The sequence below is a fragment of the Lytechinus pictus genome, chromosome 17 (assembly GCF_037042905.1).
Source record: "Lytechinus pictus isolate F3 Inbred chromosome 17, Lp3.0, whole genome shotgun sequence".
NCBI classification, from domain to species: domain Eukaryota; kingdom Metazoa; phylum Echinodermata; class Echinoidea; order Temnopleuroida; family Toxopneustidae; genus Lytechinus; species Lytechinus pictus.
Window position 1 is genome coordinate 25,600,634 of NC_087261.1, and position 17,969 is coordinate 25,618,602.

The following is a 17,969-nucleotide window of genomic DNA, read 5'->3' on the forward strand; positions in this document are numbered from 1 at the left end:
TTACTATTTTGGGGGTTCTAGATTAATAACTAAATTCATTCATATTGTTTAAAAATAGGAATAATTGATAAGTGATAAACTACATTAAGTTGACTTAATGACCTAAAATAGTTGCCAATAAATGTGTTACTTAAACTTTACAATGTAATCATTGCAACTATAAGGTTAGAGATGGTATTTATACTAAAAACTTTAAAGGACAAGTCCACCCCGACAAAAATTGATTTGAATAAAAAGAGAAAAATCCAACAAGCATAACAATGAAAATTTCATCAAAATCGGATGTAAAATAAGAAAGTTATGACATTTTAAAGTTTCGTTTAATTTCACAAGATAGTTTATATGCACATCCAGATCAGTATGCAAATGAGGGAACTAATGACATCACTCACTATTTCTTTTGTATTTTATTATATGAAATAGTTTAATTTTCTCCTCATTGTCCTATGAAACAAGTTTTTATTTCTCCCCCAACATGTGGAACTACAATTGTTTAACATTTTATGGTTCAGTCAAGTTGGTTCTTACTGTCAAATCTGTAAAAAAGAAATAATTCTAACAATAAAAAACAAATAAGACTTGAGTATGATCAGTAAAGCATGTAGGTTTTCACATTTATAAACAATGTTTCATTGTCAAACTTCATCTGTGAATAATAATTTACAAAACAACTTTGAATTGTGACCTGTTTAATGAAAGATTGATTTACTGATAACAAAATGTGTTACTGATTGTTGATACCACCTTATAACTTAATTCATAAACAAATTTAGGGAATTCCTAATGCAAACAGTGACTTTTAAAGATTCTAACCCACTATCAATTTTCAAATATGCACTGAGCATCTACAGTATCTATTTCAATCCTACACATTGTTATCCCAGTGAAAAGGGGCAATAAGCCATGACTTGTGATTACCGACAATAGCATTTTAGAATTACAATTTGGGTCCTCATGCCTCAAACTTTGGATTCCAGGTTCCATAAGTATGTCGTAGTGATGACCTACTTTCATATAGGGGAATCCTTTCCTATCAGCCCATTCTTTTGATGATCATGCCATTGCCATGATTTGTGGCTCCAGGTATTGATCATTCATTCAACCTTCTTGTTCTCTGAGGTTGCTCAACCGCTTGACCTGTACGGATGCTTTCCATGATAACCAAATTCTGAACTTCTGATATTTAAAATTTCAACACATTTCAGAACCTTTGTAGGTTCATTAACAAGGCTACCCATATATACATTTAGACAGAAAATACTAACAGATAATAGAATGTTTTGGATTGTTCATTCAGATTTAGGTTGAGAAAGATATTGTATTACAATGTCAAATCATGTACTGTACATTCGTAGTTGTACATACATGTATATAGTTGTAGTGAAATTTTCTGTGGCAAATCTCTATACATGCATGATAACTTCTCAATGATAAGTACCCAGTATTAGAGTTGATGTACCATACAGTACTTAAGTTAAAGGTTCCCTGTAGTTTAAACTATTACTGTTTTCGTATGTATTGTTACCATTGTGAAAAGAAATGAATTTAAAAAAAGAAAGAAAACGAAGAGAAAAGAAAAGAAGGAAAAAAATGAAAAGAATGTCAAAAAAGAAAAAAATGAATTAAGAAAAGAAGAAAACAAATTGATAAAAGAAAAAGAATGTCAAAGAAGAAAAATATTATTTCAAGAAAAGAAGAAAAAACAAATGAAAAAGAATATAAAAAACATCAAATGAAAAAGAGGGAAAAAACGAGAAAACAAAAGAAAATGCTTTAAAAAAAAGGTAAATTGATGTTTTATGTAACACATCAAGTCCTTTTTTGCAGGAATATTTTAATATTATCTTGATATCCGCATTTAAGTGAGATTAGTTTGTTAGGTTAAATGTTGAAGTTTGAGTGGAGGTTTATTTTAAATAAGTCTAGATAGGATCTATCCTAAATAAGATGGGGAGAAGTGTAGAGACAGGCACTAATTTTATGTATCATGTGAACACTTCCGTAAATCTAGATTGTATGCTGTGTGGATACAGCTTCTACTATGACTAAGACATTCCTCTGTCTTGGCTACAAGTATGTTAATGACAATGCCTCCCTTTCTATTATGTTAGCCTTAAGCTGCTGCTTTGGGCAATTTATAGGGGTCTATTGTAATATCATGCCTTGCTCACTGATGCTTGGCAGGGACATAGCACTAACTCCTAGTAAGGCACAGGGTATAAATAGGAAAACAGTTTTAGTTAGAGAGTAGTTGAGTTTGCTTCTAATGGAGCTGTCGCTGTAAGCGTGTATCACTTGGCCTGTGGACGTGACATACCCCAGCAGTATATATACTCCAGCTAGGACCCGACAGAGTGCTCTGCAACGGTAGCCTCGCATGCATACACTGCACAAACTCTGATGTTGTTTTAACACCAGCCCGGAATCTATATATATGTCCACACCAGAGAAGTGTTAAACAATACCAGTTTCGTTTTGGTCTAACACCAGATAGGTGTTTATACAACACCAATTAGTATCAAAACAGCATAGGTTTGATTCCAAACTGGTGTTGTTTCAATACTTCTCTGGTGTGGACAATTATAGATTCCCGGCTGGTGTTAAATCAACACCAGAGTTTTTGCAGTGTATATATTGGCATAATTAATCATGCAATTTTGGTGAATCAAAGATTTATAAATGGAAGGTGTTGACGTGTGATTTTCGTTGTGAACACATGGCTACACGGGCCTAATCACTAGTGGCAGGCCATAGATATTCATTCGAGCCAACCCATTGCTATTTTTTTAATTTTGATATGGCTGATTGACAAAGTGTATGCATATGATTGTCCATCTAACACTGATTCTATTTTTGGTAATTACTGAACTTCGGTTTCCCAAATTGGGAAGAAATATCACAAATTTTGGACTATATTTTGACTGGCGGAAGGATTAGGGCTATTTTGCTGTTTGAGGTGATGAATCTGCTCCCCCCGACGATGTCTTCAAACACGCCAATTTATTTTTTAAATGAGCCGGTCGAGGGACCCTTTTCTTGTCAGATATGGATTGCCAGATATATATCCTATCCACTGGTAGTAAACATTCGACCCCCGAATTTCATCCTTATTTTTTATGAATTTTTTAAAGTGCCAATTTAACACACGAGTCTATGGGGAATGAATTAGGCCTGTGATACCACATACTGGAGGGCCAAGCTCTTTAAAAATCTGTCCCCCTCTGGTTGTAGGATGGGTCTTTGTAATCTGGCTCTTCACAGGGTTACAGTGATCAGTGGCGGACCGTGACCCGCAGGAGACAATGATTGGAGGGGCACTGTATTGTTTGTGAACAATGCTGTGCCCCTCCAATGCTTTGTCTCCTCTGGGTCACGGTCCGCCACTGACAGTGATCGTTTCACTTTGTTCCGACTTTTAGAAATCTCATTTGGTTCTTGGAAATGGGCTAAACATACTGTAAAGCTTAATGTAAAAATACCAGTCCAAAAGATTTGAGAGAATTGAATCTTGGGAAACTATTTTAAAACTTTGGAGATGTAGTAAACCAAAGCCAATAGACTTCTTGAATATGAGAAAACTGGGCATGAACTAAATATGTCGGAGAGACAGTTATTAAATAAATTTCTATTTGTGTCTCAAATTATAATTAATCATCCTATATTGTGTTTCAGGGTTTTTAAGGACAAATACAAGCTTATATACTTGTTTCATTTTAGTATGAGAGTTGTTTTAATCAGTTTTGAGAAATGTTTTTACATTTATTGCTTTTTGTCTCACCTGCATAGCAGAGTGAGACTATAGGCGCCGCTTTTCCGACGGCGACGGCGGCGGCGGCGGCGGCGTCAACACCAAATCTTAACCTGAGGTTAAGTTTTTGAAATGACAGCATAACTTAGAAAGTATATGGACCTAGTTCATGAAACTTGGCCATAAGGTTAATCAAGTATTACTGAACATCCTGCCTGAGTTTCATGTCACATGACCAAGGTCAAAGGTCATTTAGGGTCAATGAACTTAGACCATGTTGGGGAATCAACATCAAAATCTTAACCTAAGGTTAAGTTTTTGAAATGTCATCATAACTTAGAAAATATATGGACCTAGTTCATGAAACTTATACATAAGGTTAATCAAGTATCACTGAACATCCTGCATGAGTTTCACATCACATGACCAAGGTCAAAGGTCATTTAGGGTCAATGAACTTTGGCCGAATTGGGGGTATCTGTTGAATTACCATCATAACTTTGAAAGTTTATGGATCTGATTCATGAAACTTGGACATAATAGTAATCAAGTATTACTGAACATCCTGTGCAAGTTTCAGGTCACATGATCAAGGTCAAAGGTCATTTAGGGTCAATGAACTTTGGCCAAATTGGGGTATTTGTTGAATTACAGCCATAAATTTGAAAGTGTGTTGGTCTAGTTCATAAAACTTGGACATAATAGTAATCAAGTATCACTGAACATCCTGTGCGAGTTTCAGGTCACATGATCAAGGTCAAAGGTCATGTAAGGTCAAAGAACTTTGGCCACGTTGGGGGTATTTGTTGAATTGCCATCATATCTCTATAAGTGTATTGGTCTAGTTCATAAAACGTGGAAATAAGAGTAACCAAGTATCACTGAACATCTTGTGCGAGTTATAGTAGTTTTCAAAATCAGCACTGCTGCTATATTGAATCGCGTGATGCAGGTGAGACGGCCAGAGGCATTCCACTTGTTATGCTTCATTATTCCATATTTTGACACCAGCACAGCTGATCTAGAAGAGTAATCATCCATCATGAAGGTCAAGAGATACAAGCACGCACGCAAATACCTTGGCTTCTACAAGCACAACTTCAACTTCCGAGAGCCGCATCAGGTCCTCATAGATGGAACGTTCACACGCATGGCTCTCCAGAACAAGATCAACATCAAGGAGCAGCTGCCTAAATATCTAGGAGGAGAGGTTCAGGTGAGAGTTATTCAAAATCGTTTGAAGTATGATATCTATCTCTTCATTAGTTAAAATAATACATAATATTTGGGGCTGAGTGGGAGGGTTTATTTCCAATTCGTCTAATGCCAGTTCGTCCAATTGCCAACTCGTCTACTATCATTTGGTCTACCATCAGTTCGTCCACTATCCACATGGTCTAATTGCCAATTTGTCCACTCACCACTTCGTCTAATAACCAGTTGGTCCATATACCATTTGGTCTAATTGGAAAAAGTGTTGATTGTACAAGATGAATGAAAATGAAATGAAATGTTATGAGACGAAATGGTCATAGACGCAATGGTGATTAGTAGAAGTGATGATTGGACCAATTGGTTATTGGACCAAATGGTTGTTAGACGAAATGTTGATGGACGGAATGGCATTTGACTAAATGAAAGTAGACCATGTGGTGTGTGGACGAGTTGGCAGTAGACGAATTGGCAATTTACAAGTGGGAAGAGGTAGTATTTAGATTTCTGTGTAGTTCCAATAGGCAGAAAATGTAGATATCACTTTGAGTTTAGTTGCAGTTCTGACTTTTCTGTAACAAGAAAGAAAAAATAAATGACCTTTACATCAGATGTTCTCTTACTCTGATCGCCATACCCCAAACATTCTCACTTTTTAAAAGACAAACTGATGGCATCCCTTGGGAATGGGGTCCTATTTTAAAAGGAAGTTTTATTTTGAAGGGAAAAAATGTGTGGTTCTGAAATGAATGTTGGATAAATGAGTAAATCTCATTTCATTTTTCTTGCTTGAAGGGAATGTAGGTGAAAACTTAGATGAAACCCCGTTCTACCTCCATAAACATAGCTTCTTGCATACACTATATGGTATTGTTATCAGCATTGATTCAAATAGTCTCATTCTTAATTTCAGTTGTTTGTATGGAATTCAGATGGACTTGATAATCATGATATTGGGACGGTGTGTGGGTAATTTTTATACAGTCCTCTCTCACCACCCCCATGCAATTTTGCCAACGGTCTTGAGAATTTTGTCTATGTAGGCCTACCCATCTTGATTCTCTTCTCTCTGTCTCTCTCTCTCTCTCTCACACAAACAGTTTTGGTTGGAAATCATTAAGATATCACTTCTTTGATAATCATTAATTCCATGTTGATAAAAAATATCAATAGGCTATAAAGGATTTTATCAGACTTCAAGGAGGGGGGGATTTGAACTTCAGCCCTTTCGAATATTAAAGGAAATTGAAAATAGTTGCCGTGAACACTGATTTTACAAGGAAGTCTGTAGAATCGAGATTGTCATCATGGATCTAGATCTGGGGCCCATTTCATAAAGGACTTGTAACTGTTGTAACTTTGCCATTATGGCAACTACCATGGAAACCTTGATTTTGATTGGCTGCTGAGCCCATTACCATGGTAGTTGCCATTATGGCAGTTACAACAGTTGCAAGTCCTTTATGAAAATGGGCCCCTGGTACAGTTACAAAAAATACCCGACACTTATTCCAATCCCATACTTATTTTGTTAAATTCCCAATTAAGCCCTATTCAGCATCTTCCACAATTGTTTGGCACATATTTTCTATTTATAAACACAGTTACTAGGGTGATCATTTTATTGGATTCTGAACGAACTCACTTTGAGATCACTACCACAACTGGCATTTATCTTTAACCTATTTATTTTGAGATTGTCATGACTGACGTATTAAAACTCGTTGATAAACCACGGGAAACTTCCTATCCAACAGTTGACGACAACAAACTGCATCCTGAAGGAAGCGGAAGCGTTGGGCAAGGCGGTGTACGGCGCGTACGTCATCCTGAAGAGGTTCCAAGTGAGAAGATGCGGTCACAAGGATAAACCGGTCTCTGCTTTCAAGTGTGTCATGAGCATGATAGCTGACTCCAACAAGAACCACTATTTTATTGCTACTCAGGCAAGTACAGCGTTAATATCTTTGAAAGGAATTTGCCCATCTAACGGTTTGACTTCACCATTGAACATTTTTTATGGATTCTTAATTTTGCAATAGCATCTATTTGATCTGCATAACAAGTAATTCCCAGATAATTCCCAAGTAGTTCCAGGTAATTTCCAAGTAGTTCCTATGTAATTCCCAAGTAGTTCCCAAATTTGTATCTTTTTTTTTTTAGTTAGCATCTTGTATTGTTCTGCATAACAAGTAATTATCAGATTTGGGAATATTTTTTTTTTGCCATTTCAATACTTGTTTTAATTTGTTTTTCCTCTTTGGGTATGCATTTCCTTTTTAAATTTTGCAACTATTAATGAAATGACTCAAGTTTATGGATGTTACTTAAGTGGGGACCTAATGTGATTCATTAGTTTGATATTCATTTTAAAAAAAATGTACATAACTTGTTGCTATGCCTGGCAAGCTTTTTGATTGTCAATGAACAACCTTTGTTCAAAATCCGATGAGGGCATCGAAGAAGTTAATTTTTTTATGATATTCCTCCTAAATAACTTGAAAGCTCACAAATAATTTCATCTTCCCAACATCTGGTTCCAGTTTCATAAAGACCTAAAAACTATGGTAAGTTTGTCTATGAGGCCGTTCTCATTACGCTTTCTAAAACTAGTTTACTGGAAACCGGTTCAGGAAACCAATTTGGAAGATCACTTTGCTAGCATTCCCACTTGATCACACGAAAGTGGTTTTCAAAATCACTTAACGTAAAGTGATCTTGTTGCTATGGAAACGCTCTCAGTTGGGTGACACGTTTTGCGCGAAATTCAAAACCGCAGCGTAGGCATTCTACACCTGTCGTGTGGAGTAGCGTGCTCAAAATGTGCGAAGATCGCTTCACGAAGAACGGTTGTGTCCTCACTTGCTCTAAAACCAGTTTACCGAGGCGAAGCGATCTTGAAAACTACATCACGAGGTGGTTTTCCAAACTGGTTTGGAAGATCGCTTCCAAGACCGCTTTGACAGTTCTCACTATGCGTTAAACTAGTTTCCAGTAAACTAGTTTTAGGAACGTAGTGAGAACGGTGTCATTGTTGCAAATACCATCGAAGGCTTGATTGTTATTGGCTGCTGAGCCTGTAATACCTTGGTAGTTGCCATAGTAGTAAATTTACCATAGTTGTAACCCTTATGAAATGGTGACAAGACATATGCTCCTGCGACATTTGCTCCTGTGACATTTGCTCCGATCTTGATATCTCAGAGGGAAAAGGGTAAGATTTAGGATTGTAATAGAGTTTTTGTTTCAGAATAGTGTTAAGACGAGGATTAGGGTTTATTTAATAGTTTCGGATGTCAGGTTTTATGTTTGGCTTAACATGCAGATTTCACATCAGAGCAATTGTCGCCGGAGAAATTGTCGCCAGAGCAAATGTCTTTTGAACCTATGACACAAGGGCCTAATAAAGTTTCCCTTTCTAAACTTACATGTATATTCTGTACTTCAATATCGTTGTGCAAGCTTTCACTGAAATAGTTGTTTGTATCAGAAGATTGTCTCATTGTTTTGGTGGCTTTGCCTCTCGTTTCCTTTTCTTCACAGGATCCAGATCTGAGTTCTCTTGTCCATAGAACTCCAGGAACTCCACTCCTGTACCTTCACTTCAGTGCAATAGTCCTGGAGAAACCCTCAGTCACCTCTACCACAGCTGCTTCTTCTATGACATCCAAGAAAATCAACCCTTCGGAGTTTGAGAAGAGCGCCTTGAAGAAACTCCAAGCAGCGGATGGGACCGATGAAGGAAAGAAGAAGAGGAAGAAGCGGAGAGGACCAAAACAGCCGAACCCTCTGTCCGTGAAGAAGAAAAAGAAGAAGAGTCCTGAGCAGGTGTCGGTTGTGACAGGAGATACTGAAGGAAAGAAAAAGAGGAGAAGGAGGAAGAAAGTGAAGATAGCATCACATGCGGAGGAGCAACTTCAAATTCAGCATGCCTCTGGATCCTGAAATGCTCTACGTCTGCGAAATGAAGGATTACAAAAAAGGGTTGTCTGATTCAAGCGGTAAGAAGAAACAAAAAGGTGGTAGAGATACCGTCTTAAATCTAGAGGGATTTCAAGACTCAGAGTCTCCGTGAGAGAATCCCTTTTTACATCATAAGTGGAGGTCTTATGCAATGGTAATGTTGTGGAAACATTCATGTAGAATCCTGTTGGTGAATTTTAACTGTGAATGTGATAAGCTATTGATATTCCTATACATGATTGGCCAAGATTTCACATTGATTTTTTCAAACCCTCATATGCAGGTGTTAAAGGGTTGGAAGGGAAAAGATGCAAATTAATTTCCGCAATAAGTTGCAGCTAGGTGGCTCAGATTTTGTTTTGGCGCCTTACTTGAAGCAAGAGTTGCTTGCAGGAATTCTGCTTTAAAGTTGCAAAGCATTGAATAAAGAGAGTTGCATGCATTTTTAAAGTTTCGCTTTTTTTCTACAAAATAGTTATAGGCAAATGTATCAGAGAGTTGATCATGTTGCTCACTGTTTCTTTTAGGTTGCGAGCATTGCAATCCCTCATATTCAAGGAGGACTCAAATCTGATTTCTCATCATGATGAAGAAAAAATTGAGGTATTTCACATACTGAAATAGCGGGCGATGTCATCAGTTCATTTGCATAGCAACCGGGATGTTTATCCATGTACGTGTATATTGCTGTTTTCTGAATTAAGCAAACATTTTGAAATGTATAACTTTTTTATTTTATAGCTGATTTTGATGAAATTTTGAGCATTATATATATATTTTTTTTGGGGTGGGGTGAACTTGGCCTTAAACTTGGTCCACACATTTATGGAGTGCCAGCTGCTATTCAATCATCATGTTATATTTCAATCCTGCAGTGAAAAGCTGTGAAGAAATGTTTTTTTGTGAGGAAATAAATGGAGAATCTATCTCGGTGCATATCGGGGAGGTGCGATAGCTTAATCGATAGAGCGGGGGGTTCGGATTCCGGTGACCCGGGTTTGATTCCCACTTGATGTGCTAGTGCCCTTTGGTAAGGCATTCATCCTCATTACCAGGTCCCTCAGAGAGGACCTTAAGCTGTCCGTCCCTTGGTTGCTTGCTTACAAGCATTCATGCTTTCTTAGCAATCAGGTAAAAAAAATGCTACCAAAGAAAGCAACAGTTCTAGGATTGTAAATTCTACCTGATATTGAAATCAGTAAAGTTTCTCTCTCTCAAGTACACATATCAAAACTTTGCATTTGGAACGACTGATTTTGGGACAGAAAACTGAAAAGTTTCAAGAATCGAAAGATTTTCACTGCTAAACTCTAAATTCAATTAATACTCAATTTTCAATATCTGACATGAATATGGTCTGTTTTCCAAATACAGGGATGCCAGTGGCAAATGGTCTCAGGGCCTGAACTTTTCTTGGAAGGTAAATTATGTGCACGAAGTCCTATTCGGCCACGGCCCGCCCAAGGGCCCTGGAAGCTCTAGGGTTCTAAATTGTCTCTGATGCAATCTGAGCCTATTTTAGGGATCATTTTCCTTTTCACTTTTTCATCTCTGGATAACTCTTTAGCCAGGTCTGAAACCTTTGAAGTCATAGTAAATGGTAAATTATTTTCAGCTATGAATGATACAACCATGGCTTCAGCATTTGCCTTTCGATCTTGATAATTCACATTAGGAAGGGGGGCATCTCTCTTGCTAGAGCATGTTGCCGTTTCATGAACGTTTAATAGGGGGTGCACCATACGGAAATGAACTTTTTCCTGGGCCCTCTTCATTCCCTGGTAACAAGACTGGCTTACCTGCTTCACCAGAATTAACTGCATCTGCATGTTGGAATACTGCAGGCAGAGTTTGGTTTTCCCTTTTTATCTTTGAGGCAGTCTTGTGAGCATCTGAATTCCCGTGCTTCATCGGGGCTTTCATTCTACTGCTTCCATACGCGATTGTTTGATTGCACACAATACATTGTGCTTTACCAGCGACATCGATTTTGCGAAAATAATCCGAGAGAAATGTTCCACGATTGTCTTTGTTCTCCAACCACTTCCACTGGAATTTGTTCTTGATTCCACTGTCTATTTGCTTAATGTTGGTTCCTCTTTCAACATCCATACTTGTTGAAAAATTATGATTTAATCCACAATCGAAACGGAGAATCAGCTCAGTATACAATGTGAATTGAATGGGAGCGCGAAAACACCGTGTACGGCCGGTATAGGCATACACATCGTGCAGCGAATACATGGCCATGCAACCCATGCCACTATCGCATTGGTATTACACTAGACTCAAATACAGTCGTTTTATCAAAATTCAAAGTTACGTTCAGAATCCATACACGTTATAATGTATGGCGATCAGTCACCACCAATCACATACATACAGTGCAGTCTAGCAAAATATGACCATATACACACACAAAAAAAAAACCTTGATTAAAACTAGCGTTTAACTGACCGGCTCGTACGAGTCTAATTCCATTATATCATAGGATTTTTTCTTGCACAATAGCTTAGGTACATATAACAGCCGTATGGAGCAAAGACATCTCATTGAACGGCCGGATCTGGCCGTTGACAGTTTATGTCCGGCCTGAGAAAACTCGACCAGCCGGAACTGAAGGTCAAAAAAATGAAAAAGCCGGAACTCTGGCATCCCTGCAAATATCACTATACTAAAAGAAGGGAACATCTGCTGAAACAAAAGAAAAAGACTAAAATGTTTATAGTCCAAAACGGGAAAGGTTTCGGATCGTTGGACATGGAGCCTGACTATTAAAGTTTCAATGTTTTCTCACTCAGTCTCTTGTCTGGAGATGACAGATTTTACAATTGAAGCTGTTATCATTCCACACTGAAAATCTGTTCAATTAGATCATACTTGGCATGGATCCTCCTCTTTTTTGTAGCATCTGCATGTTCCAGTGAATACACTGGAAGTTCCTCCAGAAAACTGTCAACAGATGCCACTCATAACTTATAGTTTATCCCATTTTACTCAAACTTTCATTGATCTTATTCTTTGATTTTTCTTCTTTCACACTGTAAGCTAACCTGTTCCATAGGTTCATTCTCCTTCAATGCTGCCATTCAAATATGATTATAATTATCAAGAAAAGAAATCCTTATAATCTAGATATTTAACCATTATTCAAAATATTTCTTTGTTACAGTAATCGAAACACCTAATGGTCGTCTTCTTCTTCTCTGACTTACATGTATAGTTATTGGCTCTGACCTTAGCATCAGACTATGATGGGCACTGTAAATCATAACATTCTTGGTATGGATAGAGGCCATCTCTTTGACATTCCTCACTCAAGTACTGTAGAAATAACCGTTGACATTCTCGTCCCTTGCAGACTTATCCTGGGGAGGTACTCTTGAGTCGATATAAGTGTGATACTGGTCTGCCACATAAAAGCTTTATTAAGAAGAGATATCCGTGGGCGAAAGTAGCGAGATACAGATCCAATTGACTAGGGGAGAAACGATTCATTACTACTTCCTGGCTTCTGCCTGAGAAAAGAAAAAAAAAGTTATTACAATTAGTAGCCAATACTGATCATGAAAACAAATCCTTTCAATTTGAGATATTCTACCATTCTTATGAAAAAATATATCTTGTTACAACTTCTTCTTTTCTGTTTTGTAGTTGTTGGCCCTGACCTTTGAGGCTGACCACTTCATTCTCTCCTTCCATGACCTTTCTATCCCACATTCAATGGAAATGTGGTCAGCCGCTCTCTGCCAGTATTTCTTGCTGGCTTTGACCTGAGAAAAATTAAAACAGTAGTTGAGTGTTAAAGTGAAAATTACATTGTACATGTATCTGACTTTTCTCTTCCTCTGTTTCTGCTGGTGGAGTATCCTCTTCCTCTTCCCCTTCTTTTTCCTGGCCACATATGGGGACGTTGGAGCAGGCAACTGTACTGTGGTCGTTTCATGTTGGAAAACGTTCATGTAGGTTCACATGTACATATGGGATATAAACTGGAAGTTTTTTCTGGGATGTGGCGGTTAGGAGGCAGTACAGGGGGAGGAACAGGTTTATTACATCTTTAAGGATGAATGTAGCCTCCTTCATCATTAAATGGCAATTGCTTCTTTGAACTCCTTCTCTTCTTCTTGCGGGGTGACACACACAAAATAAACTTCGGTTCCTTTATTTCTTTTCTTGCCTTCCTTTTTTTAGTTGGTGTCCAAACCCTTTTTAGTTCTTGTGGAATCCTTGTAGACTTGGCAATTTCACATTTGCATAAGATCTTCTTCAATGAAGGAATCACAAAAGACTCTTAAGTCATAAAAATAAAAACACTTTCCCAAAAAACGCAAATGTAGACCCGTCAACAGCATACAAAAAATCAGAGTCAGAATAGTCTGCATTTAGATTACCATCAAATATTGCACAGTTTTGAAGAGTACGAGCAAGACATGTCAATTGTTCATTATAATACAGAGATTGAATATATAGAAGTTCATTGTCCCAACGAGGTAAAATCAAAGAAAAAACTATTATAGATCCTCTGAATATTTCTGAACAGGTCTTATAAAGTTCGATAAAATATTGTTTGTCCTTGTCCCAAACTCCAAAATCTAAATTGTTTGTTCCAATGTGCCAAAAACGCGTATCCTCATCAAAAGAAAAAAAAAGAGTTCTTTTATGTTCCTCCTATTTATATACTGGACAAACTACGCGAATGGCACCCTGTGCTTTAGGCAGTTGGTGATGCCCACTCGCTGTGAGTGACAGGGTAGAGAATATCATCCTTTATCAGTCTCTCATACTCTTTATTTACATTTTCCACCAGGGAATAAGGGACTGGTCTAGCCTTCTGAAAGCAAGGCTTTGCATCCGGTTTCAGTTTTAAGGATGCAGTGAACCCTTTTATTCCAGTCTTATCCTTTTTGAACAACTTTGCATGTTTTAGTAGGAAAGCATTAAGCTTGTCCCTTGTTTTGCTGGGATCAACCCTCTTTTGTTCCTTTGTTGTTACAGAAATTTTATTTTGCATGGCAAAAATGCTTTTCCAGTCCAGCTTTATCTTGTTTAGCCAATCTTTCCCAAACAGGGCAGGTCTTCTGCCCTTTACTACTAGAAGTTCTAGCATCACCGTCCTCCCCCCATTATACACCACAGGTATATTAATACAGCCAAGAAGGGGTACGACATGTTTGGAATAACTACGTAGAGTTATATTTGGTTTACGAAGAGGGTATCTCGATAATTCAGACTGATACACGGCTTCCGACACCGTTGATCGTGCCGCCCCGGTATCTACATGTACCTCCATCTCCAAACTAGTACTACCTATATTAACATGTACATAATAAGGCAAAGATGTATGATTGCACTCACCCTCACCCTCAATATTGTGTAATCCAGAACTACTCTCAACATTATTCACATCATCATCATGATCATGGTCTACTATTGTTTCTGAGTCAGAGTTTATTCCATCTGGCACTTGGGCAACACACTGGTTTCGTCCCTCTTCCCGTCTTCTCGATCGGCAGTTGTGGCATGTGGCGTCCTTAAATCGGCATCTATCCGCCGGATGGTCTCCTCCACAGCATTTACAAGACAAATTCTTCCAAGGAGGGGATGCGCCAGGTGATTTCCTTGGAAACTGTCGGTTACCCTGGTAACGTCCCTGATTTGCTACACGATGAACTTCACTGCTGGCCACTGCTGGTAACATGTGCTGCTTATTAGCAGCACCAGCCATCTCATCAGCAATGCAACGGGACCTAGCACTCTCAAAAGTTAAAGTCCCTTATGGCGAGAAGCTGCCGTTGGGTACGTGACTTCTTCTGGTGGAGTCTCGAAGAGCCTCCAACAGGAAAGCTCCAAAGTCACACGTCGAAGCCAAATTTTTCAGCCGAACGATGAAGTCTGCTACTGTCTCCCTCTCCCCTTGCTGAGCCGTCCAAAACTTATGACGCTCTGCAATCACAATTGGGGCCGGTTTAAAATGTTCCTTAAGACACCGCTTGAGCTCCTCATACGATTTAGTATTCAATCAGACTAATTGTTTGTACACTTTGTGATTTGATAGTGATTTCCTAATAAAACATATAATTAAAAAAATTAGTACAAAATGTCTCTATGATCCATACATTGACAAAATACATAATACATCCTAGTCATGAGATCAAAGGAAAATGCGGGAATAGGGATACTTACTCCAAATCCGTCAACTCCTTTAGGTGCAACCAACAAGTGTGGCTCAAATGGGTCGTCTTATTTCTGCATCGGGCAATCCGCCGATGGCCCCCTGTCTGGGCCCTGCATCGTCTAGATACATCCCCGTATTCCCTTTCTGTTTGGATAGTTTATGATTGTAGATATTCTACCGTTCTTATAATATTGAAAACATCTCCTGGTCTTCTTCTTCTCCGACTCTTTAGTTGTTGGCCCTGATCTTTGCATCGACAACTTCTTTCTTGTCTCCTCCCACAACCTACGCTGTATTAATGATGTACTTGGCATGGAGAGAGGCCATCTCTTTGACATACCTTACTCAAGAAGTGACTGTTGGTGTTCTCTTTCCTAGTGGAGTAATTATTAGCTGGTATCCTGGTGTCGAAAGTATGGTATTGTTCTGCTGCCTTGAAAGCTTTATTAGGAGGAGACATCCTTGGGCGATAGTGCAAGTTGGAGATCCAATTGACTAGTGGAAAGAGAATTCATTACTACTTCCTCGATTCTGCCTGAGAAAAGAAAAAAAGTTACTAATTAGTATAATTATCATGAAAAAAAATCCTTACAATTTGAGATATTCTACCATTCTTATCAGAAATATTTCTTGTTACAATAATGAAAACATCTGCCGGTCTTCTTTTTTGTTTCATAGTTGTTGGCCCTGACTTTGGCATCGGACCACTTCTTTCTTGTCTCCTCCCACGACCGGCACTGTTTGGAGAGAAGCCATCTCTATGACTTGTCTCTCTCTAGTACTGTAGTAACGACTGTTGACTTTCTCATCCCTAGCAGAGGTACCCTTGTGTCGATATAAGTGTGATACTGGTCCGCCACCTTGAAAGCTTTATTAAAGTATACATCCAAAGAATCAAAAGTATTTTATAATGACTTTATGTGGTCATCATTGTAAAGGGGAAGTATTACTAATCAGATATATAACTTCACTTTTCAAAATAGTGATCAGAGATTGCAGAAATCGGCTCTCAAAAATGATTTATTTTCATGCCATATTTCTGCCTTCCACCGGTCCTCTTGCGAGCTCCAGCTGAGTGACGTCACACAATGAGCAGTGAGCAGCTGAGCTGACAGCAGCCCATTGGAGACGATCTTTCCAATCAGCGTTTTTTGCTCTTAGAATTGTTTATTCCTCTTAAGATTGGTCTTGTTATATAGATAAAAGTTTGAATTTACTGAACAGTGAAAAAAAGTGCACATTTAACGTATTTTGGTGACCGATATTTAGCTTAGAATTTTTTTTTTTTTTTCAAGAAATATAGGTGAATAAACAAAGCATATTTTCACGTAGAAATCACACTTGCGTCACATTAATGTTATAGTCAATATAAAGCATAGACATTCTTCTTTATGACTGAACAAAAATTATGAAATTTCATTAAGTAGCAAAGTCAGGAATCACAAAAAAAACACGGCAATATCCATCGCGAAATGACTGAAATTGCAGTTGAATTGCCGAAGCATTATTAGGAAACAGCGGCGAGCGGACTTTCTTTCATATATCTTAAAAATGACTTCCTGTTAGGGTGATGGTCTGTGGCCAAATGCGTTGGCCATTGTTTTGTCATGTGCGAGGACCCTGGTTCGAAACTCGGATTTTTTTTTTCTGGGTATTTTTTTTTTATTCCTTCCCCGTCCCTACCCATCTTTTTTTTCTCTTTTTATTTTCTTGTGAAATTCTATTCAGACCTGTATTTATCAAATCTTGCTTCTTAATTGCTGCTTTTGATTTTCAAGTTCTTGATTAGATTATTTCTACTCTTATTTGGGATGGGAGGGGTAGAGTTAAAAGTCAAGTCCACATCAACTAAAAATTATTTGAATAGAGTGATTTCCCTTGTTGTTTTTACTCAAAACAGTCATATACACAAAACAATGATATGCAAATTAGAGTTGTCACTCACATCACATTCGTTTCTATTTTTTGTGGCATTTGTTTTTTTATTCTTTGCAGATTTGACGATAGGAAACTCTTCATCTGATCACAATAGGTTATATTTACGGAACTGTTAAAATAGTAATTATATAAATTTGAATCAAAGTTTTTATGAAATTTCCTGCAATATCTTGTTATTTTTCTTTAAATTCAAATGAATTTTTGATTGCGTGGACTTCTCCTTTACTCTTAATGTAGGGAATGCATAGCAAAATTTATCCAGAAACAAAATTGTCTTAGAATATGCAAATCAGTAATTGGACACATGTTCACTTTTCTTTCATCCAGGCCACTTCCTCACATCCACCAGGCTTTCAGTCTGATGATGAACCATCACACAACATTCACAGTGCTTCACAATAAATATTTCACTTCTGTTCATACATGCAATAAATATTGTGGAAAACAAATAAAAGGCGTACCCATATTCAAATACCGTTTAAAAGGACAAATATATTATACCTTTCGAGAAAAATCAGCACGTTAAATATCTGATAACAAAACATAATTATGGGGCACTGCAAGAAACTTATGTTCAATTGCAAATCAAGCGTAAGTCTTAAATTCAAATTCAAGCGTAATAAGGTCGAGTTGCAATCGCAATTCAACTACATGTTTAATCAAAGGACTTTCCCTTGATTTGGGACGTGTGATTGAGTATAACATTTCTCGCAAAATGCCCTAGTAACATTAAAATTGTTCTTTCGTTTTAAATTGTGTGTTATTATTTTTGACAAGCTGTATTCCTGTCCGAGTAAAATTTCTTAGTTCTCTCCAAAACTGTGCTCAAAATTGTTTCCAAGATTGATAAAGAAATTTTTTCTTTTGTATCATTATCATTCCACAACTTGCAAACCGTAGGTCCTGGAAAGAGTGAAGAAAAAAATGGCT

General features: G+C 37.7%; 1 protein-coding gene across 2 annotated transcripts in view; it reads left to right on the forward strand.

Moving 5' to 3' along the window:
- The window catches only part of LOC129281022 (rRNA-processing protein UTP23 homolog), a 12,603-nt gene extending 2,335 nt beyond the window's left edge, over positions 1 to 10,268 (forward strand). Inside the window, exons 2-4 of one of the 2 annotated variants that reach the window (XM_064112345.1) lie at positions 4,760 to 4,964; positions 6,718 to 6,906; positions 8,504 to 10,268. In XM_064112345.1, the coding sequence (XP_063968415.1) occupies positions 4,791 to 4,964; positions 6,718 to 6,906; positions 8,504 to 8,905 (765 nt within the window). In that variant the 5' untranslated portion in view covers positions 4,760 to 4,790 and the 3' untranslated portion in view covers positions 8,906 to 10,268. The remainder of the gene's footprint in view (positions 1 to 4,759; positions 4,965 to 6,717; positions 6,907 to 8,503) is intronic. The other variant, XM_064112346.1, reaches the window with a different exon arrangement.
- The last annotated feature ends 7,701 nt before the right edge of the window (positions 10,269 to 17,969 follow it).